Source organism: Schistocerca gregaria, chromosome X (genome assembly GCF_023897955.1).
Source record: "Schistocerca gregaria isolate iqSchGreg1 chromosome X, iqSchGreg1.2, whole genome shotgun sequence".
Classification (NCBI taxonomy): Eukaryota; Metazoa; Arthropoda; class Insecta; order Orthoptera; family Acrididae; genus Schistocerca; species Schistocerca gregaria.
Genome location: NC_064931.1, coordinates 201,757,057 through 201,781,318, shown reverse-complemented (window position 1 = coordinate 201,781,318; position 24,262 = coordinate 201,757,057). Strand labels below are relative to the sequence as shown.

The 24,262-nt window shown below is 36.9% G+C and overlaps 1 protein-coding gene across 3 annotated transcripts in view; it reads right to left on the bottom strand.

The window, feature by feature from the left end:
• The window catches only part of LOC126297575 (ribosomal protein S6 kinase 2 beta), a 547,735-nt gene extending 542,407 nt beyond the window's left edge, over nt 1–5,328 (bottom strand). The window contains exons 1-2 of one of the 3 annotated variants that reach the window (XM_049988538.1): nt 5,103–5,313; nt 2,962–3,005 (exon numbers count right to left, since the gene is read on the bottom strand). In XM_049988538.1, coding sequence (XP_049844495.1) covers nt 2,962–3,005; nt 5,103–5,133 — 75 coding nt within the window. In that variant the 5' untranslated portion in view covers nt 5,134–5,313. Of the gene's footprint in view, nt 1–2,961; nt 3,006–5,102 lie in introns of all 3 variants that reach the window. The other 2 variants (XM_049988539.1, XM_049988541.1) reach the window with 2 other exon arrangements.
• Between the last annotated feature and the right edge of the window lie 18,934 nt (nt 5,329–24,262).

Here is a 24,262-nt window from a genome sequence, read left to right as displayed (position 1 = left end):
TGTTTAGCAAACTCAAGTGGCAGACTCTGCAAGAGAGGCGTTCTGCATCGCGGTGTAGCTTGCTGCCCAGGTTTCGAGAGGGAGCGTTTCTGGATGAGGTATGGAGTATATTGCTTCCCCCTACTTATACCTGCCGGGGAGATCACGAATGTAAAATTAGAGAGATTCGAGCGCGCACGGAGGATTTCCGGCAGTCGTTCTTCCCGCGAACCATACGCGACTGGAGCAGGAAAGGGAGGTAATGACAGTGTCACGTGAAAGTGCCCTACGCCACACAACGTTGGGTGGCTTGCGGGGTATAAATGTAGATGGTTTGGAGAGAAGGGTCCATGATCCCTATTTACCTCGTCGTTGCTTGACATTGCTCGTATTTTGCACAAAGAATTATGCCATTCTGATTCCTCTGAAAACCACACAGGACCTGTATTTGTCCATGCCGAAACGAATACGAGTTGTTTTGAATGCCAACTGTTTTCCTACACCGTATTAGGCATGATGATGTTCTTGGTGTTTCCACATTTTTATCACTCCCTGTACTTCTCCGATATCTCTTTGATTAGCTTTTTATAAAGCATAAAATGGAAGTCTAACAAAAAAATTACCGTTAGTTAGCTAAGGCTAAGCTTCGAACGATCAGCGAACCAGTACTAAAGAAATACTAAGGCAGTAACAGCGTTGGATGCACAAAAGCCGAGTATAATTGAAAAGCAACAGTTGACGTACCGGCCGATTTCTTTTAACTGTGCGCCTTTTGATACTCTAACAAACAAAGCTGTCGCATTTTGTTCGCTTGAACGTATTGCCCTACTCGGTGCGTCCCTCGTCATGCAGTCAGCTACAGCGAACGACTGAGGAAGGTTATAAATGGGAAGTCTTATTTACCGTCAGATCACACAGAGCTCTTAAGCTCCTTATCCCTTCCTCTCCGCAAAAGATCGGCCGTAGACGGCGTCCCTCGTCTACACGTAACTCCTGACAGTTCTCTTCGCCGGCCTACCAAACCAAGTGCGTGTGCTCGCTTCTTGAAAGGAAACTTCACTGAGCAATACAGACAGTGCTGTCTCCTCGCTGAGGTCTTATCTGCAAACGACTGTTATACTTCTGAAATACTAACAATAAAATGCTGTTCTTACAGTTTAATTTCAGCCTCATTCTAATTTCCTTCGTCCTGCAGTGTCAGATCCACAACTCAGTCTTTGGACTGTGTAGAGACTAGTTCTGGGTCATGATACAGTTCACTGAAAACATTGGCCGAGGTCTCTCTTACCGAACCAAAAAATGTAACTGAATACGCTGAAAGCTTAAAATACGGTTGTTAAACACATGGCCCAGTGCAGGGTACACGAGATGAAAGAGGAGTACCTTTCGTTGCGCTATCCAGATCAACATATCCTTTCGAGTGCCTTACACGAAAGTCGGCTATAAAAAATGTTACTGTTGCAACTACCATTAGAAACTGTCCAGTCATCCCGATTACACATGAGAAAGTAACAAAACAACCTGAGACAAATGATTTTTCCCCCCTGCGTTACAATTGTCTCCATCAGAAATTAATACCACGGTAATTTGCGAAAGGATGCTTTCAGCTTCGATATAGAGCACCGACTGACCGTATTATACCTGTGGTCCTCAAGAATCTTCTCAGAGGGTTTTGCACATCCTTGAGCACCTTCTTGTACGGCATGACTTACTTCTCTCAAAGCTAACGCACACTCCCCATGTTGTGGAACATCGATGTGCATACGGGGTATCCCAGGAGAAATGATCAACACTCGGGGATGTGACAGGAACGATCGTTCTAAGCAAAAAAGTCTCGTAAACATGGACTCTAAAATTCATACCGTAGGACTCAAGAGCACTTCATTTTTGATACTGTGAAACAAATCTCTTCTACCGCAATACCTTTGCTTTCCAGATTTTGAGAGATGGTAGTATGTACCGAAACATGAAAAATATCCAGTAAACACGGGCACTAAAGAGGATACCTTATGAGCCGTGAGATGTTACGCAGCAACGAAGACGAACAAGGGATCATCATTATTAAAGTACGCACTTCGGAGCCCGCGTTTACTATATTTCTTTGCACATACTACGTCCTCCCAAAATATGGAAAGCAAAGAGCTTGCAGTAGAAGAGATTTGTTTCACAGGATCGAAGATTAAAAAGTGCTCATAGTTCTTCAGATATGTATGCATTTTGGGGCCCATGTTTACAAGACTTTTTGCTTCCAGTGATCGTCCCTGTAATATCGCGGTTCTTGCGACACGTTCGCGCCGAAGTCGCTATGTGCTTTAATGCAGCAAACACTTGTCCATGTGTCATTTCCGAGCTGATATGTATCGGTACAAATGGATGATTTCAGTTGCCTTTCCACAAATCTTTCCGAGTAAAGTTTTGCTAATATCTGTCGGGCCCACGTGGCAATTACTTCTAAGTATGAGATTTTATTCGATAATCTTGAATGCGACGAGTTTCAGATTCTCACGAGAGTGAGGCTCTACACTGCCAGCAAGAAATGAATAACGCGAAATATTAACACAATAAACCTTGCCACTTCAACATTACTGTGACTTCTGCTGGTCCTTCGATTAACTATGGCTATTGCGAATAGAACGGTTCACTACACGAGTGTTCCGCTAAGCCGTGCTAATCTGGCGGTAGAGCTTCCTTGGACACAAAATTACAACGGCTTCAAATTAGGTTGTGTGTTCCGTCTATGTTAACAAAACATTAGCAAACCACCTAGCAAAAAATACGAGTCTAATTACATATCTACCATACAATTAAACGACAAGGAGCTACAACGGCATGAGGAATTGCATGAGAGAAACTCTGATGTTAAACAAAGAAATTTTGGAAAATGAAGCATGAATACAATTGCATGGCACTAAATAATATCTTATGGCATTAATATCCTCAGAGTTTCTCTCATCATTCAAACTCATCCCAGATTTTACCTACAGAGTAAATCCTTAGTCCAGAAATGGACCTAGACACTCCATTTGCTGCAAAAACAAGGAAGAAAACGTATTTTAGACTTTGAGAACGCCCCCAAAATGATACCTTAATCAAAACAAAATTATACATAAATAAAGCACACACTGTCATTTTTATACTTTTAGGTGAACAATATCATGATAAATATAGTGATTTTATCTTTAGTAGTGATATCTGCTTACAGGCATAAATATTTTTAAAAATTGTATGTTGTATGCTTCAACCCTTTGTATTATATCACATGAGCATCCTTCAATGCAGCCATCACATCTCTGGCTGACGAATGCCTGTCACTTGAATGTAAATAAAATATTTACTCCTTACGGGAAGTGATACACATCTCCGTCACTCCTGCTTCTAATTAGTGTATAACGGGTCCGCCATAAAATACGAAATATAATTTTGGACTGACCGGATTAAACTGAAGAAATCACTGGAAATGGTTATTTTTTAGTACGGTTGAATTATATGCAGATTATGTAAACTTGTGTTAGAAAAAAAAGGGGCGTCATATACATGTCCTACACGAAGAATTTAAAACTCATGAATATTTATGTTTCATTGCTGACAAATCTAGATTACTAGTACTACAGCTCAGTCCCATCTTTACAAGGAAACGCAACAGAATTAAAAAGAAAAAAACTTAAAGAAACTTAATTTTACGTTTCAGAACAAACTGAATGACATCCCAAAACATTCCTGACAATTTTAAAGGCGATCAGTTACAATAACATCAAGGGAAGTCACCACCATATGAAAATAAAATGCTACACAATGCCTATGAAATCTTTTGAATGTAAGCATAATTTCATACATAAAAATTGCTAGTAATCTGAGTGAAACTATCTTGTCTCACAAAACTCAGAGGAATATAAACAAAAGATCCTGGAAGCACAAACTCAAATACTTAAAATAAAACACTACGCCAAATGTATCAGTATTGCAATGCTGCACGTGAAAGCACCTAGTTTGTGACTGCAACATGCTTCCAACTACGATGTTGCACTGACATACAGTCAAAAGCTATTTATAGCAAACAGGCAACAAAAGCAGCTCAACTTTAACCAGTAGTAGATCAAGACAGTACTTCAAACATAAGCAATGAGCTTCTGAAATAATTTTTACTGCCAACACCATGTAAATCTGCGGCCAAACGCCCTAGCATATTTTGTCACTGAATTAGTTTTCTATAACAAACCAAAACATTAAACAACTGAAATTTTACTTTTCCCAACACAAAACCCTAACAGGTGTATACATTATTCGGGTATTAAAATGTATACAGACAAAACTTAAATGAAAATGGGTTTCTTATAGACCTAAAGTGAGAAACTGCGACAGATGTCAACACATATGCTAGCGAAATCAGATGTTTAGACATCTCCTTTAGTAATTACCATACAATTAAGAAAATTAACTTAAATTCTTAGAGGCACACTGACAGGCAGTATGAAACTTAAAAAACAAAATACGATGCCTTCCATTAATTTCACAAACACAATTTTTCGATATCAATTTACGAGGTTGTAGAGACTCCAGGTTACAGTAGATTTTATGACACCGGAAACTTACTGCTTCCCTTCTAACTACCGGCAGGACGTACGTACATACAGCGGGTAAGATTTTTCAAGTAAAAGTGTGAGGAAACAATAACAAAACACACATCCTCAATATTTACATTTAGAAGACTTAATTCCTGGCAAATGCTCAGGCGAGGAAAAAAGTTTCCAGTATTTCATAACTCGCAATTAACATACCTACAACCGCGGTTTCTTTGAACTAGTTATTCTAAGGGCGCTACTTAAAATAATGATTAACATATCTGAATTTCTCGGCAACAACTGCAATGACTTGACTTCAGTTAAAAATTTGTCAGCTCCACAACAGAAGTAGAGGAAAAAATTATATTACACCTAACATCGCTAGCAAAAATGTGTGTGTTAATTTGGTGGCACAAACACACACTTTTATTCACAGATTTATGAATGACAGCGTGGTAGCATCCCACACCGGTGCTAACTGAGAGACAGTGACAGCATCACAGTCAGTCAGTGTAAACAAAACTTACATATAAACAATTTTATATATCGGTCGCTTCTACTCACCTCGTCTTCTTTGACTGGAACCCGTTGCCATGGGTCTGTCAGAATTGCAAGCGGCATATCCGATCTTTACTCACACAATATTAACGCTCCACACACAGCGATACGGTTCATGCGTCTGTCCTACACGGATGTCGCTATCAATATGGCCAAAAAACACACTGCCAAGTAATTAACAACCACGTTAATGCTACTGACATCTGTATTCTGAAAAACAACAAACATTGCTGCCATCTGGAGAGCAACGCTTCACATCGTCTGTCTTTTGTCTTGGCAACGCAAAAAAGTTGAGTATCTACAACGCGCACTCTTTGAATTCAACTGTATCGTTTTAACTGCTATTGTTAAAAATCGTACGTGATACGTTTACAATGTGGAACAAATGCACGAGTGCGTTATACATTTTGAATTATTATGAAACTACCGTTCACTGCTCATTGGTACAAGAGTTATTTCTTCGTATTACACAAATGCTTGTCAGCCGCAATTTCTCCATTGTAAACTGTCAAACACGTCTGTGTTTTCGAACTGACACTAATTCAGACTTTAACCGAATGCCCACGCACTTATTGTCGTTACCAGATGTTGCCCTATTAGTCTTTTTTTCCCCAACGCAGCAACATTTTTGTGTATTTACAGACAAATTCGAGAATATTGTAATATTATCGTTTTTCACATTCCGTTTCACTGTCCAGAGACTTTTAATAGAAATTAGTAATAAAAAGCATTTATCTTGAAAAAGGTTGGGAACATGTAAAGTCTTCAAATAGCAAAACATTTATACTTCAATAACATATAGTTCTTGGTATTACTTTACCGCAGGAATTAAGTGTTTTTTCGCTGTAAGATAAACAGGCTGATCAAGTGTTTTGAACTCAATTCATACCATTCTAGACTTGTGATGAAAACTGATATGTAGCTGTATTATTGCACTGTATACCTGTGAAGTTCCACTTCATTTATAGTGAAAATGCTAAAGCAAGGTACAAAGTTCTCAAAGAGAAGAAAAGAAAAAATCCTTGCTTGTACACATGAGTTGTGACTAGTGCATATGATATACGATACTCATAATTCACATAACATTGCTCTTCTTCTGAACACCATCTTTTAATTTATTTTATTTATTCAGCTATATATGATTCTGTATGAGTAACTTTATTTTTTAATTTATTTATTTGGTCCTGTTGATTGCATATTATACAGCCAGTGTACAAGTAATATAGGACAAGTCAATTGATGCAATTACAGTAGTACGTTAACATTTATACATCACATTGCACAGACATTGGTTTATTTTACAAGAACAATTACTTGCATGCAGTATTAAAGCCTGCATTATGCCAAAACAGTTTAAGTGATTGTTTAAAATAGTAGAATAAGTGACAGTACATATATTTATGCTACTGACATATATAAGGAAGTAAATTTTCTTCATGGCCATGGTTTGAATGAATCCAAGTTTTAACTGCATTCCTTAAGAAGAGGTTTAAGTGAATGCTCAAGAGAGTGGGATACATGGGAGTTCACATTTTCTCATAATGAAACAGATAAATTTATATTTTATCACCACAATTTCAGTTAAACTACAAGTAACAGCATCACACTTTATCTTTAAGGGAGTGCTTTTCTTAGGCAGTTTCCACCACTCTTGTACATCATAACTCTAAGTATTCATTCATTTTATAGAAAGTTTGTTCAATGAGAAATAATTTTAGTTTTCTTTTGAAAACCTGTACATTATTTATTTCCTTTTTTGTATTGATGGGGAGCTTATTGAAGACCTTTATACCTGACTCAGTAACTCCCCTATGTACTTTAGAGAGAGATGCAGAGCCTTGATGAAAATTTTTCACCTGTCTTGTGTCGTGGTTGTGGATGTCACAAATTTTCTGAAACAGTATCCTGTTGTTGGCTACAAACAACATCAGTGAGTATATATACTGACCTGTGATGGTAAGTATCCTGAGAGATTTGAAGAGACCTCTGCAAGATGTCCCATTAGGGACCCCACATATTAGCCTCACTGCTCATTTTTGTATTCTGAAGACTTTTTCAACACCTGCAGCATTTCCCCAGAAGATTATGCCATAGGAGAGAACAGAATGTAAATATGCAAAGTATGACAACAACATTATTACAATTTTGTTTCATGAATTAATAACTTTAAATAGCTGGTAAACTGTGCATAACATTTTGTCTTGAATACATTCGCATTTAATTATTGTATCTTATGTATACTGTGAGAATCAGCCAAAGTATCAAATGATATAGTAGAAAACAATGTTGTGTCTGTGGCAACCAGGACCACAGCTGCTCAATTCTGTTACAGGGAGAGGCAACATGATTTATATTGGGTAATTGTTTGAGTATTGGAGCTCCAGAAGTTGCCAATGTATGATGGTTGTTTTTTCTTTGATAAGGGTAATATCAGTACAGTCTCTCTGTGACATTATTTATTGGGACATGTGTTGTGGTAATCTATTGAAAAAACAGAAGCTGACTAATCACAGTATGACACAAAAATACCATTTGAGTTAGTTCATTAGTTTCATTTTCCATGAATCACTGGGTAAGTGGCCAAACATTTCTGTTGCAGCATTGTGCACCCCCTTCTGTGCTAAAGACAACCTTAATGTTGAGTAATATAGTAAATATAGCACCCTGTCTCAGGACCATCCGACCGCCGTGTCATCCTCAGTTGAGGATGCACATAGGAGGGGCGTGTGGTCAGCACACCGCTCTTCTGGTCATTATAACGGTTTTCTTTGACTGGAGCCACTACTATTCAGTCAAGTAGCTCCGCAATTGGCATCACGAGGCGAAGTGCACCCCGAAAAATGGCAACAGCGCATAGTGGCTCGATGGTCACCCATCCAAGTGCCAGCCACGCCCAACAGGGCTTAACTTCGGTGAGCCCACCGGAACCAGTGTATCCACTGCGGCAAGGCCGTTGCCAATGTTGAGTAATGAATGTCATTTTTTCTTCTAGTATTGTAGTATTGTACCTTATTGTTCCTTTTGAACTGTCGTGGATTATTTACAACAAACTTCATGAGGGAATAAATATACTGTGAAGCAGTAGTCAGAATGTCCAACTCCTTAAACAGGTGTCTACAAGATGATCACGGGTGAGCACCACATATTATTTGCATAGCACATTTTTGGGCAATGAAGACCTTCTTTATTAAAGATGAGTTACCCCAGAACATTATTCCATATGACATTACTGAATGAAAATAAGCAAAATATGTCAAATTACTGATTTCTCTGTCCCCAAAATTTGCTATGATTCTAAGTGCAAATGTGGCTGAACTGAGTTGTTTTAGGAGTTCCAAAATGTGTTTTTTTCCAATTTAAATTCTCATCAATGTGGACACCTAAGAATTTTGAAGTTTCCACCCTATGTGTTATCTTTGTCTTGAATTGTAGTTTCATAACTGTGGAATGATTTTTATCCAGCGAATGGCCCTCAGAGATGATCAGTGTTAGGCCATCAGTGAGTAACTGCAGAGTAATTCATCTATCTCACCACTTATATGAATTGGTGACTTGATGCATTTCACCCGCAGAGAGAACTGCTAACAACTGGATGCAGATTATTATATCATGAGATACAGGCAGTGGTTTCACACCATATTCTTGAGTGTGTCGCAAATTAGAGCTGAATTTTACACATATGTAGCAAGCATTTTTTTTATGAAGAGTGATAACAAACCTTTCGAGAATTCATCATTTACCTCACTCAGTGAAGTCACATAGTTGATGAACAACTGGTGGCAATCTTCAGTGACTACACACTGTATAAATGGTTAGAAACTTATTTATTCATCCTTATACCATTCAGCACAAACATCATGGACATGTCAGATACTTCACAGAAATAATATACAGGGTGAACTTTAATAAAACAGACAAACTGCAGGGACAGATTTATGACTGGAAATGTATGAAAAAAGATCCTATTAACATGTGTCCAGAAATGGATTGTTGCCACAGTATGTACCGATGATGAATGACAATTCCTTTGACACATACTGTGTGTTCCTTGTGTGTTGCAGGCTGTGTGACCGACGCAGTATACTGTAAGCAGCAAAATGGTCTAGTTCTCATGTCAGAAACAAGCCAAGATGGTGTTTGTGTACGGCTAAGCAGATGAAAATGGTCGAGAGGCAGCACAGAATACCAAAACAAGTACCCTCAGAGACACCGTCCACATTGCACAACATTTCAAGCCCTTTTTGCATGTTTGTATGATCATGGGTCATTTCAGACAGGCAAATTTGCATGGAGGCAGTGTACTGTGCTTACACCAGATTTGGAGGACCAGGTTCTGCAGGATATTGAGATGAATCCTTGTATGAGCCCCAGGCAAGTGGCCCACCAACATGGTGTAAGCCACAGTATGATTATGTGTCTCCTGCATGACAAGTGCTACTATCCCTATTACCTGCAATCCCATGGAGGCTACTTTGAACATCCATTGTGTCATGGATGCAATGCAGCTCTGTACTGTATTCCAGGAGGATTTGTAGTTGTTGTTGCACACACACTCATTGTCCATTTCTGGAGACATGTTCATAGGACCTTTCCAGCAGGAATCTGTCCCTGCAGTTTGTTGGTTTTATTAACGTCCACCCTCTATAAATACATAAAAAATACACAAAGTAGGAAATGATAAGGCAGGGATAGGTCAGGAAGTCAGACATGGCCTTGTCAATGGAACCATCCAAGCATTAACCTTAGCAACTTGAAAAAACAATAGAAAACATGAGGCAACATAGGTGGATGGAGTACAAAATTCATTCCTCCCAAATACACTGTCTTAGCCATTGCTTGGAACACAACTGGAAAGTAAACCACAGATACAAGGAGATTGGAGATTGCAAAATGTATAAGAAGTATAATCAATGATATAACTAGAATATGAATCTTTGATATAACACACTTCTGAAAAATGAAAACCTTGAACATATTATGTAACACTGCTGTGAAGTATAAAACCTGAACAACTGCCAAGATTATGTACATCACTATTAGTCTTGCAAATGATCCCTTCTTTGAGGAGGTGTATTGCACTGAATAGCAAAAACAAGAAACCAAGAGCAGAAGCATTACTGGACAAAGACACACACAGCACAGTTGGCACATCTGTCAACATATTCATTCAACAATAAATGAGGGACTTGTATCTCTGTAGGACAACGTACTCATTTACACTGTAGAAATACTTGTCAACAATAAATAATTTTAACTCTGCTCTAAAATCTGTTTCCTTCTCCAATCTCCTTATGTGTGTTGGTGATGCATTGCAAAGAATAACACCAAACTGGCTCACATGTCTTTGAGTAAAAATTGGTTTCTCTCATTCGACATGGAGGAACCCACGGCTGTGATTGTTATAACTATGGTAATCACTATGAGTTTGGAGATCTCTAATATTATCTCTGGTCATAAAACACTCATTTGTATATGTAATGGTAGGGTACTGTAAGCACACACAACTTTTTAAATAGGTGCTTATTGTAAGCTGTTATAGAATTATGTAATAAGATTCAAATAGCACTATTCTGTAATGTAAAAATTTCATTTACTCAGCTAGTAGCTATACCCCTATTTCATAAGCTACAAGGGACTGTAAGTAACCAAAGGAAGCCATTCTGGCACCTTCTGAGGAGTATACTTTCGAAATGATTCTTAGAGCAAAACTTCCAGAACTGAGACTCTGAGAGAGTTCTGTTACATGGTCTTTCCAGTTTACGTCTTGATCAACCTTAATTCCTAAAAGTTTTTTGCATCACACTATTTATAATTCATTTCCACTGAGTATCATTTGGAGATCTTGGTTTTGATTCATTCTTGCAAACTGAATATAATTTGTTTTCTCTAGATAAAGGGTGAACTTGATGACACTGAATGATGAATACAAGGACTGAGGACTTGATCAGTTGTAGATGGGCATTCCATAACATCACTCGCTGTTACACTAGTGTCATTTGCAAACAACATGATTTTAACTCCAAATTCAGAAGTCTGTATGCCATTTATATAAATAAGGAACAGAAGAGGCCTAACATATTACCCTGCAGTGCACCTATTTTGGCTTTCTTTGCATCAGATATTGTTCTGATATTGTGATTAAAATGAGCTGAAATGAGTTCCACAAAGTGTGATCTATTTTAGTTTGCAAATATGGTTGAAACTACTTGTTTACCATCCCATTTATCCATAGTGCTCAGAGCAATTTTTGAACCATCCCATGTATCCCCATTCTTCAAATTTATGTGAAAATGTTTAAGGACTAACAGTATTGAAATCTTTAGAAAGATCTAACTTAGCTTCTACAACACTATTGCTGTTGTCCAGGTTTCTAATTATTTCATCTCTGTAATCCATTATTGCTGTTTCTGTAGTTATACCTGTTCGAAACCCATGTTGGTTACATTCAGTGTCTCTTGGTCATTTAAATACATGATGTTTTGTTGTTTCATTAGACTCTGAAATACTTTACAGAATGCTTGGAGGTGTGATATGAGTCAATAACTTTCAATCTTATGCCTATTACCACTTTTGAATAAAGGTATCACTTTCAAATTTTTTATCTGTGGGGAAACAGTCCATCAGTGAATGGGGAGTTGCTTTGCTGGTTCTGAACTTTAGCACTACTGAAAATGTTGTCAGCTAATGTCTTGAATTATGCAGACAAGAATAATGGAGAACTCATAAAATTTATGAAAGAATATTATGCTGAGTCTGAAAGTATGTAAATATGAATGTTATCAGAGTGAATTGCAATTTTAGATTAATATTATGTGTGCCAGTTCATCTTATTTCCTAATTGTTTCGACCAATGTGTAGTTTCTAAAGAAAGTGGTGATGCAGTTAATGAAACTAAAATTCCTGGACATCCCAAGAACAATAATATAGAAATATTAATTGATTTTTACCAGCTAAAAGAAACTGTTTATTAAATAAAATGTGAAAAGAAAATTGTTGTTTGTCTGTCAGTTAATTTTTCTGTTGTTGGCAGTTAATGAACTTTTTAACTGGTTTGATTGTGGATTCTTGGGAAAGCCCTGAAATTAGTGACACAAAACACTTTTGCCTATGCGTCAAAGCTTGTGTGAGGAGTGAAATGTAGTAAAAAATGTTCTGTTGTGTGGTAGTTCATGATTTTCTTTTTGATGTCTTTGTATTGAGACATTTAATCTGAATACTTGTATCAACAGTGAATGCAATTAACACAGAAGATGTTAGAGTAACAGTGCACTGAAAAAATGGACTCTTCTCTGCAACAAATCTCGTTCTAGGCATTCTGTTTTTGGTCAGTCTCTTCTTTTGGTGTGTCACAGAAGCAAGACTAGTGCTTTATGAGTACTGATCACACTCTCAACATGATATTAAATCTCAACTGAAAAAATACATTTATGGAATTGTCCATCAGTACTTGTAGGGACTGTGAAAATACTTTTATTGAATCAATTTGAAACACCATACATTCATTAGATCATTTCTGTAAATTGAGTAAAACCTGTAGGTGAAGTTCCACACTAAGTACATATTTAAGTCTCTTGCCATTGTGAACCAATTTTTTAATTATTTCTTAGTTTTTGGTTACCTTATGCAATGTTGGAGATGCCCCTATAGCTGTGGCTTCTAAACATGCTTATGTATTGGAAATTGTGTTAGAAATACCCATTTTTAAGCCTGGGTGTGGGACAAATTTGCATCATCATTGTTTGTCCTGCTAGAAAAGGAGCTGTGATGGCAGCATAAAGTTGTTAACTGCCATTTTTTCACCACTGTGTGGATTAAATCCCAAATTATCACACAGTCTCTCGTAGAATGTGAGCTAGTGACATTGTTTATGGAGATGCATCCATTAGATAATGAAATTAACTTTGGTGGCTCCCCTCAAGATGGGTAGGTTATGTATCAGTACTGAATTTCACTCTCTCCCTTGCTTTCATGTCCATAGTTATAGTTTGTTTTTTTTTGTCCATAGGGCAAATTTCACAATGATATTAGACATGTCATGTTGCCAGTTTCTTATAGAATAAACAAATTTCTTAGGAACTTGTTGTTAATACACAGTAACAATGTTTATATAATAATGTTAACAGATAATCATGAACAATACACAGTGATGATTTATGCTAATCGTCCCCATTAAATTATGCAACAGTCTTGCATAGCCAAGGAAAGTCTGCAAAATTAAATTTTTGCTGAATATACTAAAATACATTTATATAAACTGAAAACTACCTTTTTAGAGCATTTATTTTTATGCATACTGCAGAAAATATTTAGACATTTATTAACAGTCAAAATTCATGTAAATCATATTTGCACCAAATACACTTAGTCTGTATGTTCTCTTCCATATTTGCAGCACTACACTTTGTTTTCCTTTTCATTCTTTCAGTAAATTTGTTTCCACATGAAAAAGGAAGTGTTTTACTCCATTTACAACTTAATATTTACATTTGTCCTATGGATTTCCCTGCAAGTACCATTCACCTTATACCAACACCCAGAGATGAGATGTTCCTTCAGTTTTCTTTGAAGCTGCTCAATTCCTTTACACTCTTTCTGCTAAGTGCCAGTCTATTATAAAATAAGCTTCCTGCATTCGTGGGGTCCCTATCTGTCATTTTCAATCTTTTGCTGCACATACGGTAATTTTCTCTAGCTCTAGTGTTGTGGTCAGTACAATCTCTGTTTTGAAGTTCTCTTCAGTGTATAATTAAAAGACATTGGTTCCTGTCAGTACAAACTTGGTGCAGTTAATATTTTAGATTGTTTGATTTTGTTTCTGCAGGATTCTCGTGGTGTTAATTTTGATATGCATGTGATAGCTTTCTTTTGATGTTTTAAAATTCTCTCAATGTGTACACCTGCTGCTCCCCCCCCCCCCCCCCATACTGTGTTCAATATAATATATGTGGGAAGATACATCTGTAGTACATTTTTAGCAAGGTTTTATGTCCACCATATAGCACATTCCCTTTGTTCAGAATATATTTTTACTTATTTTTGGACAGGTGTTATCAGTGCAGATTCCCCATGTCAGAAGTTTGTCCACATCTATTCCCAGAAAGCTATTACAATTCACAGTGGGCATCTCCAATGCTCTGAGCTGTTAGTTCTGTTTGTTTCATATTTTGTGCATATTGCACAGAAATGTTATGCTTATGAGGAGCTGTTTGATCTGTCTTTTTAAATCCCTGTGGATAGTCGATTTAACAAATGGATTACTAGTAAAACTTTGGTATTCATAAGTAATTTTTACATTGATTTCTTGTGGTTTTTTGCAGCCATCTTCAGCAATGATTGATGGTGCCTGTCTGTCAATACATGAAGCATGTCTGGTCTTGATTTAGTTGTAGTTGTTCTTTCACATTTCCAGTTGACATTCACATCACCAACAGTCTGCATGGGCAGTTTCAGAAGGGCTGAACCCCTCTGTGATGGACTTGTTATTCAGGTGATATCTAATGATTAGTCCCTGTTCAAAGGCATTGAGTTCTCCTGACTGACCTATTCTGCTGTTACTATTTCTCTACTGACAACACAATACTATCCACCTCCTTTTAAAATGGAGGGTTCACCTCTCATAACATCTGGTGGTCAATTCTGCGTTACATAGGGGTGTATGGATACTTTCACAGAGAGTCTTTGGGTGGAGGAGGAGCTTTGACCCATCTAAAACTGAATCCTAGATCTGAATCTGCTCCATATTCCATTAAAACTTAAACTCTCTAATTGAATATTATGACTCTGAGAAGTCACAGAAGATTACAGCTGATGATCTTTTATTATTTAAAGATTATATTACATGCCCACTAAATTTATAAATAGCTCTCACAGTAGGGTCACCCTTTAGAAGTCTAAACAGTGATGGCTAAGTATCCCATTGTTATACAGGTGGTTGACAGACTGGGAGTACAGTACCTTCTAAGAATTTTAGAAAGTATGTAATGAGTGATACTGGCCAGCAGTTATTGATATCTGTGGAGTTGTCTTTCTTATAGAAATACCTAACAGTGGCATATTTTAATATGTCTGAGAAAACATCATGAATTAATGATGCATTACATTAGTGTCTAAGAGCATTACATACTATAAGGCAGCCGGCCGCAGTGGTCTCGCGGTTCTAGGCGCGCAGTCCGGAACCGTGAGACTGCTACGGTCGCAGGTTCGAATCATGCCTCGGGCATGGCTGTGTGTGATGTCCTTAGGTTAGCTAGGTTTAAGCAGTTCTAAGTTCTAGGGGACTGATGACCACAGCAGTTGAGTCCCATAGTGCTCAGGGCCATTTGAATCATTTTACTATAAGGCCATAACTTTTAGCTATCTATATAACATGAACTTTCACTCTTTAGTCACCATGACGTTCTTTATTTGAGACAAGGATGTGAGATGAATTTTTATTCCACTAAATGTTCTCTGTATTGCATCTTTGGTACACTGTTTTGTTTTGATTTCTCTGCTGAACTGTTGGCACCAGTTACATCACTTCATTTTAAAAATGTCTATTAAAAATATCTGCTACACGAGAACTGTCTTTTACAATGCTCCCATCATCTTTAACAGAAATGATGTCATCATCTATGGTTCTTTCCCTGTGTCTCTTTTAACAATATTCAACATTGGTTTGGTTTTATATTCTGATCTGTCAATTTTAGACAAGATGTGCAGACTCAGGGACTTTTTCTGCTTTTCTTATTATGTTACATTAATGTTTACATTGTGAAAGTACTTCTGGATCATTATTTGTTCTGGAAATCCATACATGTCCCACTTTTGTTCTGAAGATGCATAATACCTGTAATGGCTCACGGTTTTTTGATGAGTTCCCAATATTTCATTTAATTTGCTTTTCAGGAAAATTATTTTAAAAAATGGAAACAAACTTGTATAACAATCGACCACTAGAACACTATTGTTTACCTTTTGATGTTATGATCTTTGACTCTTCTCCCTTGGTCTTTGAATCTGTGCACTAGTATGAGTTGTTCAATTGAATTGTGCTACCACTTTTCAATAAAGTTTTTGATAAGGAATTACTTGTTGGTGACTTTCATCCTCTAACATATGAGCATTAGAGGAGGGGGAGGAGATTAGTGTTCAACATCCCATTGACAATGAGGTCATTAGAGACAGAGCACAAGCTCAGATTAGGGAAGGGTTGATAGAAGAGATAGAGAAGATCCAACAGATAGCAGCAAGTTTCGTTACAGGATCATTTAGTAATTGCGAAAGCCTTACAGAGATGATAGATAAACTCCAGTGGAAGACTCTGCAGGAGAGACGCTCAGTAGCTCGGTACGGGCTTTTGTTGAAGTTTCGAGAACATGCTTTCACTGAGGAGTCAAGCAGTATATTGCTCCCTCCTAGATATATCTTGTGGAGAGACCATGAGGATAAAATCAGAGACATTAGAGCCCACACAGAGGCATACCGACAATCCTTCTTTCCACGAACAATACGAGGCTGGAACAGAAGGGAGAACCGATAGAGGTACTCAAAGTACTCTCCACCACACACCATCAGGTGGCTTGCGGAGTATGGATGTAGATGTAGAAATCAGCCATGCCCTTTCAAAGGAATCATCCCGGCATTTGCCAGAAGTGATTTAGGACAATCATGGAAATCCCAAATCAGTATGGCCAGATGCAGGTTTCAACTGTCGTCCTCCCAAATGCGAGTCCAGTGCGCTAACAACTGCGCCACCTCGCTCGGTATGTGGGTATTAGGTTTGGACTACCACAAACTTACTAAGAAATATATTGAATTTGGAGCTAACATCAGGCTCCTTGCAAACTTCATCCCAATCAACATTTTTAACTTCCTTTAAAATCTTTGGTTGTTTTGTCATTAACCACCTTCACTGTTTTCTTTAAGTGTCTCTAAATTGTACATAAAACTAAGCCACTGTGGATCATGACAACAATCCACTTATCACAGAACAGGCATGTGATTCTTTAACATCTGCTTATTGCTTTAATTCATTATTATCTTGAGTAATTCAGGTAGATAACTTCATGGCTGACATTAAAATATAAGCAGCTAAGAGCATCTTTACTTTTCCTGACATATCCCTTCTAGAAATTAACATTAAAATAGCTTAAGCTTTTATGATGGGCAACACAATAAACCACCAGAACTGTTTATGAAAATTTCCCAGTAACACACTGAGACCTAAATACTGTAATAATCATGAGTATAACATTTCCCAATATTAACACATGAGTGTATGCTTCTATATTCCGATCTTCACAGAATTTACTTATTTGCACATTTTTGTATTTATATTCCTGTTTATGGGCATGATAACTCCTCCTTAGTCAATATTGGATCTACATTTATATGCAGCTAATTTGTAACCACTTACATTAGATTTTGTATCCATAAAGTTATATGGTGTTCAGACAGTGAAGGTTGGAGTTTAACAAAATATCTTTTTTCGGAATTCTAACTGGCCAGTATATCATTACACCTTATTGGCCTTAGCGACTGAGGTGTATACAGTTCCCCTTGCTGCACAATGGAATCTAAGTAGCAGTTTACCATTTGCTGTGGACAAAAATACCAGTGATGGCTTGCAAATTCTACATTCAGTTTTACACAGCAGAGCTATTGCAGCAGACTCTGAAGAACGCAACCATCCGTACTTAATCTATGAGTCCAGATGCTTCATTCAAAACAGAAAATCCCATTTTATGCAATAGAATGTAGGAAACAATTATAAGATTTAGATACTGAAAAGATATGCTCTCCAGGAATTGGGACCTTCTCAACTCTATGTGTGTAACACAATGCCAAATAAAATCATATAGTTATGAATTTCATAAAACTTCCTGGCAGATTAAAACTGTGTGCCCAACCGAGACTCGAACTCGGGACCTTTGCCTTTCGCGGGCAAGTGCTCTACCACAGAAATACTGGCAGAAGGTAAAGCTGTGAGTACCGGGTGTGAGTCGTGCTTCGGTAGTTCTGATGGTAGAGCACTTGCCCGTGAAAGGCAAAGGTCCCGAGTTTGAGTCTCGGTCGGGCACACAGTTTTAATCTGCCAGGAAGTTTCATATCAGCGCACACTCCGCTGCAGAGTGAAAATCTCATTCTATGAATTTCATAGTCTGGTAGGCTTGAGTGCTCAAGAGTGTGACTACCTGGAGAAGTTTTTGTAGTCCAGTTGGCTTGACTGCTCAAGAGTGTGACTACCTGGAGAAATTAGGATTGCCTTGATTCTGTCTTAGGATGTTAAACATAGATTCTACTGGCCAATTTGAGTATGATTTTGGAAGATTTTTCATGTTCATGTATTTGGTTGTAAGTCCTAAGCTTCACTTTACATGAGCAAGACAAAAAATATAGTTTCCAAAACAAATTTTGTTCAGTTTTAGTAATACCAGTGAATAACAAAAATTGGAAGCATGAAAGTGATTAGATAAATCAATTAATGTTATCATATGTGTTTTGTAAGCAAAAATGGTGTTGTAGATGACATCATATCTAATAAGCCTTTTTGCAAAGTTGGCAGCTTTTTTCTACAATTTAAGGACTATGAATATTGCTTCTTTTAGTTGATAAACAATGGGATTTTCTCAGTCGTTCTGCCTTTGTTGTGTTTCAGAGTTTTAATTTGAATTTCATACCACATTATGTGGCCATAAATAACTTTTGTAAACATTTTCAAGCTTTAATTTGTAACTCATTAAAAACACTAGATTTAATCATATGAAAGTGAAATCTTAGACTGATGAATGAAGGTCGCACCCACATATACATTAATAACATAAAAGGAAAAGGAATTCAGCAATCAGTTATAAATCCAATCCTATTTTTATTTATTTTCTTTTATTGTAGACCTACTTTTCAGCTATTGAATAGCTATCTTCAATGCATTTAAATTGAGTCATATAGACTCGTCAAGATTGTGACAACATGTGTTACTATATGAGTTTAAGATGTATGTGGCCAAATTGTAACCTGTTGTCACAAACTTGATGAGTCTCTATAACTCTGTTTAAGTGCACTGATGGTAGTTATTCAGTAGATTTGCATATACAATCAGATATCCCATCTGTTAATATACAAAGTAATTTATCTTAAAAATACTAAATAGATAACTATCAACTGTTTGGGGTACAATTAGTTTCATGTACTTCTTTTCAGTCTTAGTTCCTGGGACACACACATTTTGTAATCCACTGAAGCAGTTAACATAAAAGATGGCAATTTCAGTATCTTGGCCCCTCTTGGTAAAATTTCTGTGGATGCCCATGTGCTGAATTATGCCTACTATACTCTCTTTGCTTTCTTTTTTATAAATTTTGACAATATTCATAATACAGTTTAACTCCAGTGGTGTAGAAATTTGATGAAGCACTATGTCAAAGTTGGGTGGCAGGGACATGATACTGAAAACAGGCCGTCTCCACCAACACACTCAGACACAGTCTCACTATACACTTTATGCTTGCATAATAAAGCAACAGCCTTATGTTGCTTGATGAGACTTGCATTTAATTATTTGACAACAAATGAAGACAACAATAGGAGAAAACTGAAGTATAATATTAAATTAAGATTCAGGAAATATTTACTATAACATGCTTGCATATTTCATTCTCTGGCTATTACTTTTCTTTATATGCATCAATGATCTCTCAAAGCCATTATGAACAAGATGTAGATATTATTGTTTGTTAATAGTAGAAGTCTTCTGATTGAGAATATGAGCTTCACAACATAAAATACAGCCAAAGGAATAGTAAAACAGACACACAAACAACTGATAGCGATTACTTAAGATCGTACCCTTAACATACCATTTTACACAATTATAGACCATGGAAGCAACCTACATGTTCCTAAAATGGAGACAATGGTCATAAAATTAATGCAATGACAAATATAAATCTCTTAATATCGAAATGGATGTACAGCTGTAATAGTTAACAGAATTTATCACTTGCTCAAGGAAACCAAGGCTGATTCCATTGGAACAGTTCTGCACAGTGACTGCTTTACATTTCAGAAAAGAAAAAGGAATTCAGCAATCAGTTATAAATCCAATCCTTTTTTATTTATTTTCTTTTATTGCGGTCCTACTTTTCAACTATTGAATATCTATCTTCAGTGCATTTAAATTGAGTCATATAGACTCGTCAAGCTCTTAACAACATGTGATACTATATGAGTTTAAGATGTATGTGGCCAAATTGTAACCTGTTGTCACAAACTTGATGAGCTCTGTAACTCAGTTTAAATGCACTGAAGGTAGTTATTCAGTAGCTGAAATCTAGATCTGCTGTTAAAAATACACATTAGATTTGCAACTGATCGCTGAATTTCTTTTCCTTTGTTGCTCAAGGAAACTTTTTTTTAAATGTAGTATTCCCTGACTGCTATTTGAGCATTCTCTAATAGCTGTTTATCATTGTGATTGTTGAGGAGGTACGACTGTTACAGTGCTTCCAACTTTCCAGATTCATATTCTTTATTAGTTGTTCAAAATGTTTACATGCAATAGACTTTGTCAACATCGCAGAGGAGCTTCTGTGTAGTTTGGAAGGTAGGAGACGAGGTACTGGCAGAATTGAAGCTGTGAGGACGGGTCATGAGTCATGCTGGGGTAGCTCAGTTGGTAGAGCACTTACCCGCGAAAGGCAAAGGTCCCGAGTTTGAGTCTCAGTCTGGCTCACAGTTTTGATCTGTCAGGAAGTTTCAACATATTTACCTACTAATATTAAAAAAATACAAATTTACAATGTTGTATTTGGAATTTCTAAAAATTCTTCTAAGGAATGCAATGGGTAAGCTAGCAAGAAATAAAGTTTAGCTTGGCATGCTTGTGACATGTTTACACAGTTTGTTGTACGTTTTGATTGCCATTTTGGTAGTCTATTTTGCAGTAAGAGCAGAGTAATAGTGGTTCTTTTATTATAATCATGTCTTTGTGATTTGTTGCACTTAAATTTGGTAGCCAGCGAGTATATAATTAACACTTTCTAAAATATATAAATTAATTATGGTCAAAATCTTATATCCTGTGTATTAATACAGCATTTCAGGTGTACTTGGTCCTCTATTTTTAGATCACTAGTGGTTTCATGGTACAAAAAGTCACATCTTGAGGTGAACATATAACTAAAACATTAGAGCTAAAAGTCTCACAACTTTGCACCCAACATTCATTGTCCACCAGAACAAAACACTGCTAAAAGGCAGTTCTGATGTATGACAAATGTTGGGTACAAAGTTCCAAGCTTTTTAGCTCTAGTGTTTCAGTTATATGTTCACTTGAAGATGTGGCTTTTAGAGCCATGAAACTGGTAGTGATCTAAAAATAAAGGGTCAAATAAAGCTGGAGCTGTTTATTAATATGCAAGATGATTACTCCTAGCTGTGGTTCTTCTACCAACCAGGTTGTCTGTAAAATCTTATATTTAGTAAATAAAGACTTGCAATGAGTTCTGCTGTCTGCTCTTGTGATTACTCTACTTGCCTTCTTTTGAATCACAAGAATTTCATTTATTTTTTTCTGTTTCCCCAGAGTGTTAATCCATATTTTAAAATAGACTGAAAAAAGCAAAATATGCTGCCCTTACATATTCAAAGGTGACACTTGATGTCAGTCCCTTCAGGAAATATAATACTCTTAATCAGCTGATTGTTACTTGTTACACATGGATCTTACATGTAAATTTGGTGTCAAGTGTAATACCTAAAAAAAAAATTTTTTTCGCCTATTTCCACAGTCTTTGAGAGACTGAATAACATATTCTGTGTCTAAATAAAATGGAAAGAAACTTCCACATGGGAAAAATATATTAAAACAAAGATTCCAAGACTTACCAAGCGGGAAAGCGCCGGCAGACAGGCACATGCACAAAACACACAAACACACACACACAGAATTACTAGCTTTCGCAACCGATGGTTGCTTCTTCAGGAAGGAGAGGGAAAGACGAAAGGATGTGGGTTTTAAGGGAGAGGGTAAGGAGTCATTCCAATCCCGGGAGCGGAAAGACTTCCCTTAGGGGAAAAAAAGGACAGGTGTACACTCGCACACACACACACACACACACACACACACACACACACACACACACACACACACACACACACACACACACACACACACACACACATATCCATCTGCACATACACAGACATGGCGCTTTCCCGCTTGGTAAGTCTTGGAATCTTTGTTTTATTATATTCTGTGTCTAATTTGCATTTAATAGTAAACCATTTGCATTGAATCAGGACACTGCACTTTCTTTCACCAAATTCATTCTTTTGACAAGGTCTTCAAATTACGTAGTTTATTGACAGAAAAGTAGTATCATCTGTGTACTTATGTGTTTGTACAACTATATTCTCTGATAAGTGATTTATTTGTACCAGGAATAGAAATGATCCTAATTTTGATTCCTGTGGCAATCCATTTTGAGCCTCAAGTGTGTTTGATAAGTGACTGAACTCACCACCTACTTCTTTTATTGAGATATGATTGTGTTAGATTTAGACTTTTACCACAAATTCTACAGTATTCTAATTTTGAGAGTAAAACATGGTGACTAACACAGCTGAAGACCAGAGTCAGATCACAGGATGTTAGCAACATAGGGGCATGGCCCTCAGATGCTGATAAAACATCCCTAACTGAGACTTCTGCAGCTTGCGTATGTGATCTTTTTTTTCTGTAATTGAACTGTGACATAATTAGCATCTTGGTCAATTCGAGGTACTCATACATTTGTTTATACATGATGCTTTCAAAGACTTTGGCTAGTACTAGGATTAGTGAATTTGGCCTGTGGTTCACAGGCTCAGATTTGCTTCCCTTATTAAAGACTGGAATCACCTTGGACAATCTGAGTGAATCGGAAGAAACACCCTCTGTTAGACACAAGTTTATAGCGTATGTTAATGGAGTTTCAATGTAATATGTTATTTCTTTCAGAAGTTTATTTGACATATTGAAAATATCTGTACTACCTCCCTAAAGTTGCTTTATGAAGTCTGGTTGATCATGATTTAGGGTTTTCATAGATTTTCTTACTAACTTTTTGATATCCTCTGCACAGCTTACAAAGTATTGGTTGAATGTGCCTCTTTGTATTGGAACTGTGTTATCCGAGTTTCTGATTACCTCTTTAATATTAGTAATTACAGAGCAGGCTGCTTTGAATGGGTTTTTACTATTTTTTATGAAATTAATGCTGTGTTCTGGTGTAACCACAAGTGCTGGAATGAAGACAAAGATAGGAAGAGCAAAGAAGGCAGTGAGACGATGTCAGCCAATAGCCCTCTGACAAGGACCACACCACAACAGGAGTGCTCTCTAGCCAAAGAGAATATAAGTACTGCTCCTGCCAGCCTCGGCCAGACAGTATTCAGACAGGAGTAGACCAGCACTATGATAGCAGTGACGTGTGATCCATATTGATTGCTTACATGGACCTAGCAAACAGCATGGACTTTGACTGTTTGCATGTCATGCATTGCCTGCGACACGTTATTGTAATTGCAAGGTTAAGTATTGTCAATCTGCTTTATTGAAATACAACTATTAATGTTATTTGCTTGAATTGTTGTATAGCATTCCAAGAATGCAACATGGTTCAGGCACCCCATACGAGATGGGTGGGCAGAACCCCACATGTTGGATCTTTGTTTAGCCAACTGTATCTCTTTCTTGAAAAGTTTCTTTGTAATTTTTTGCAGATCTTTGCTTTCATCAGAATTATTAACTTTTTTTAGGCCTTTTAACACCAGTACTTTATTCTTTGGATTCCCAATTCTTCAGTGTACCATAGTTTTCACTTTCTAGTTACACATTTTTCTCTGGAACAAGATAGGCATTTAAGATACTAATTAAATAATTGTGGAAGGTTTCATAAACAAGCCTGGCATTGGACTCACATCTTATAAATAATTTGTCCCATTTTGTTATGCTCAGCAGGTGCAATAGTTTTTTTTCAGATTGTATTTTGTTGTATTAAGGTATTTTTAGAATTAGTTAACTTTTGTTGGGACTTGTTTCTGTTCACTTTTATATAGGTTTTCCTTTTGTGATCTGAAAAAATAAATTCTTTTGCATTTGTGGAATAAATATCATGAGGACATTTAACAAAGGCATCTAAGCA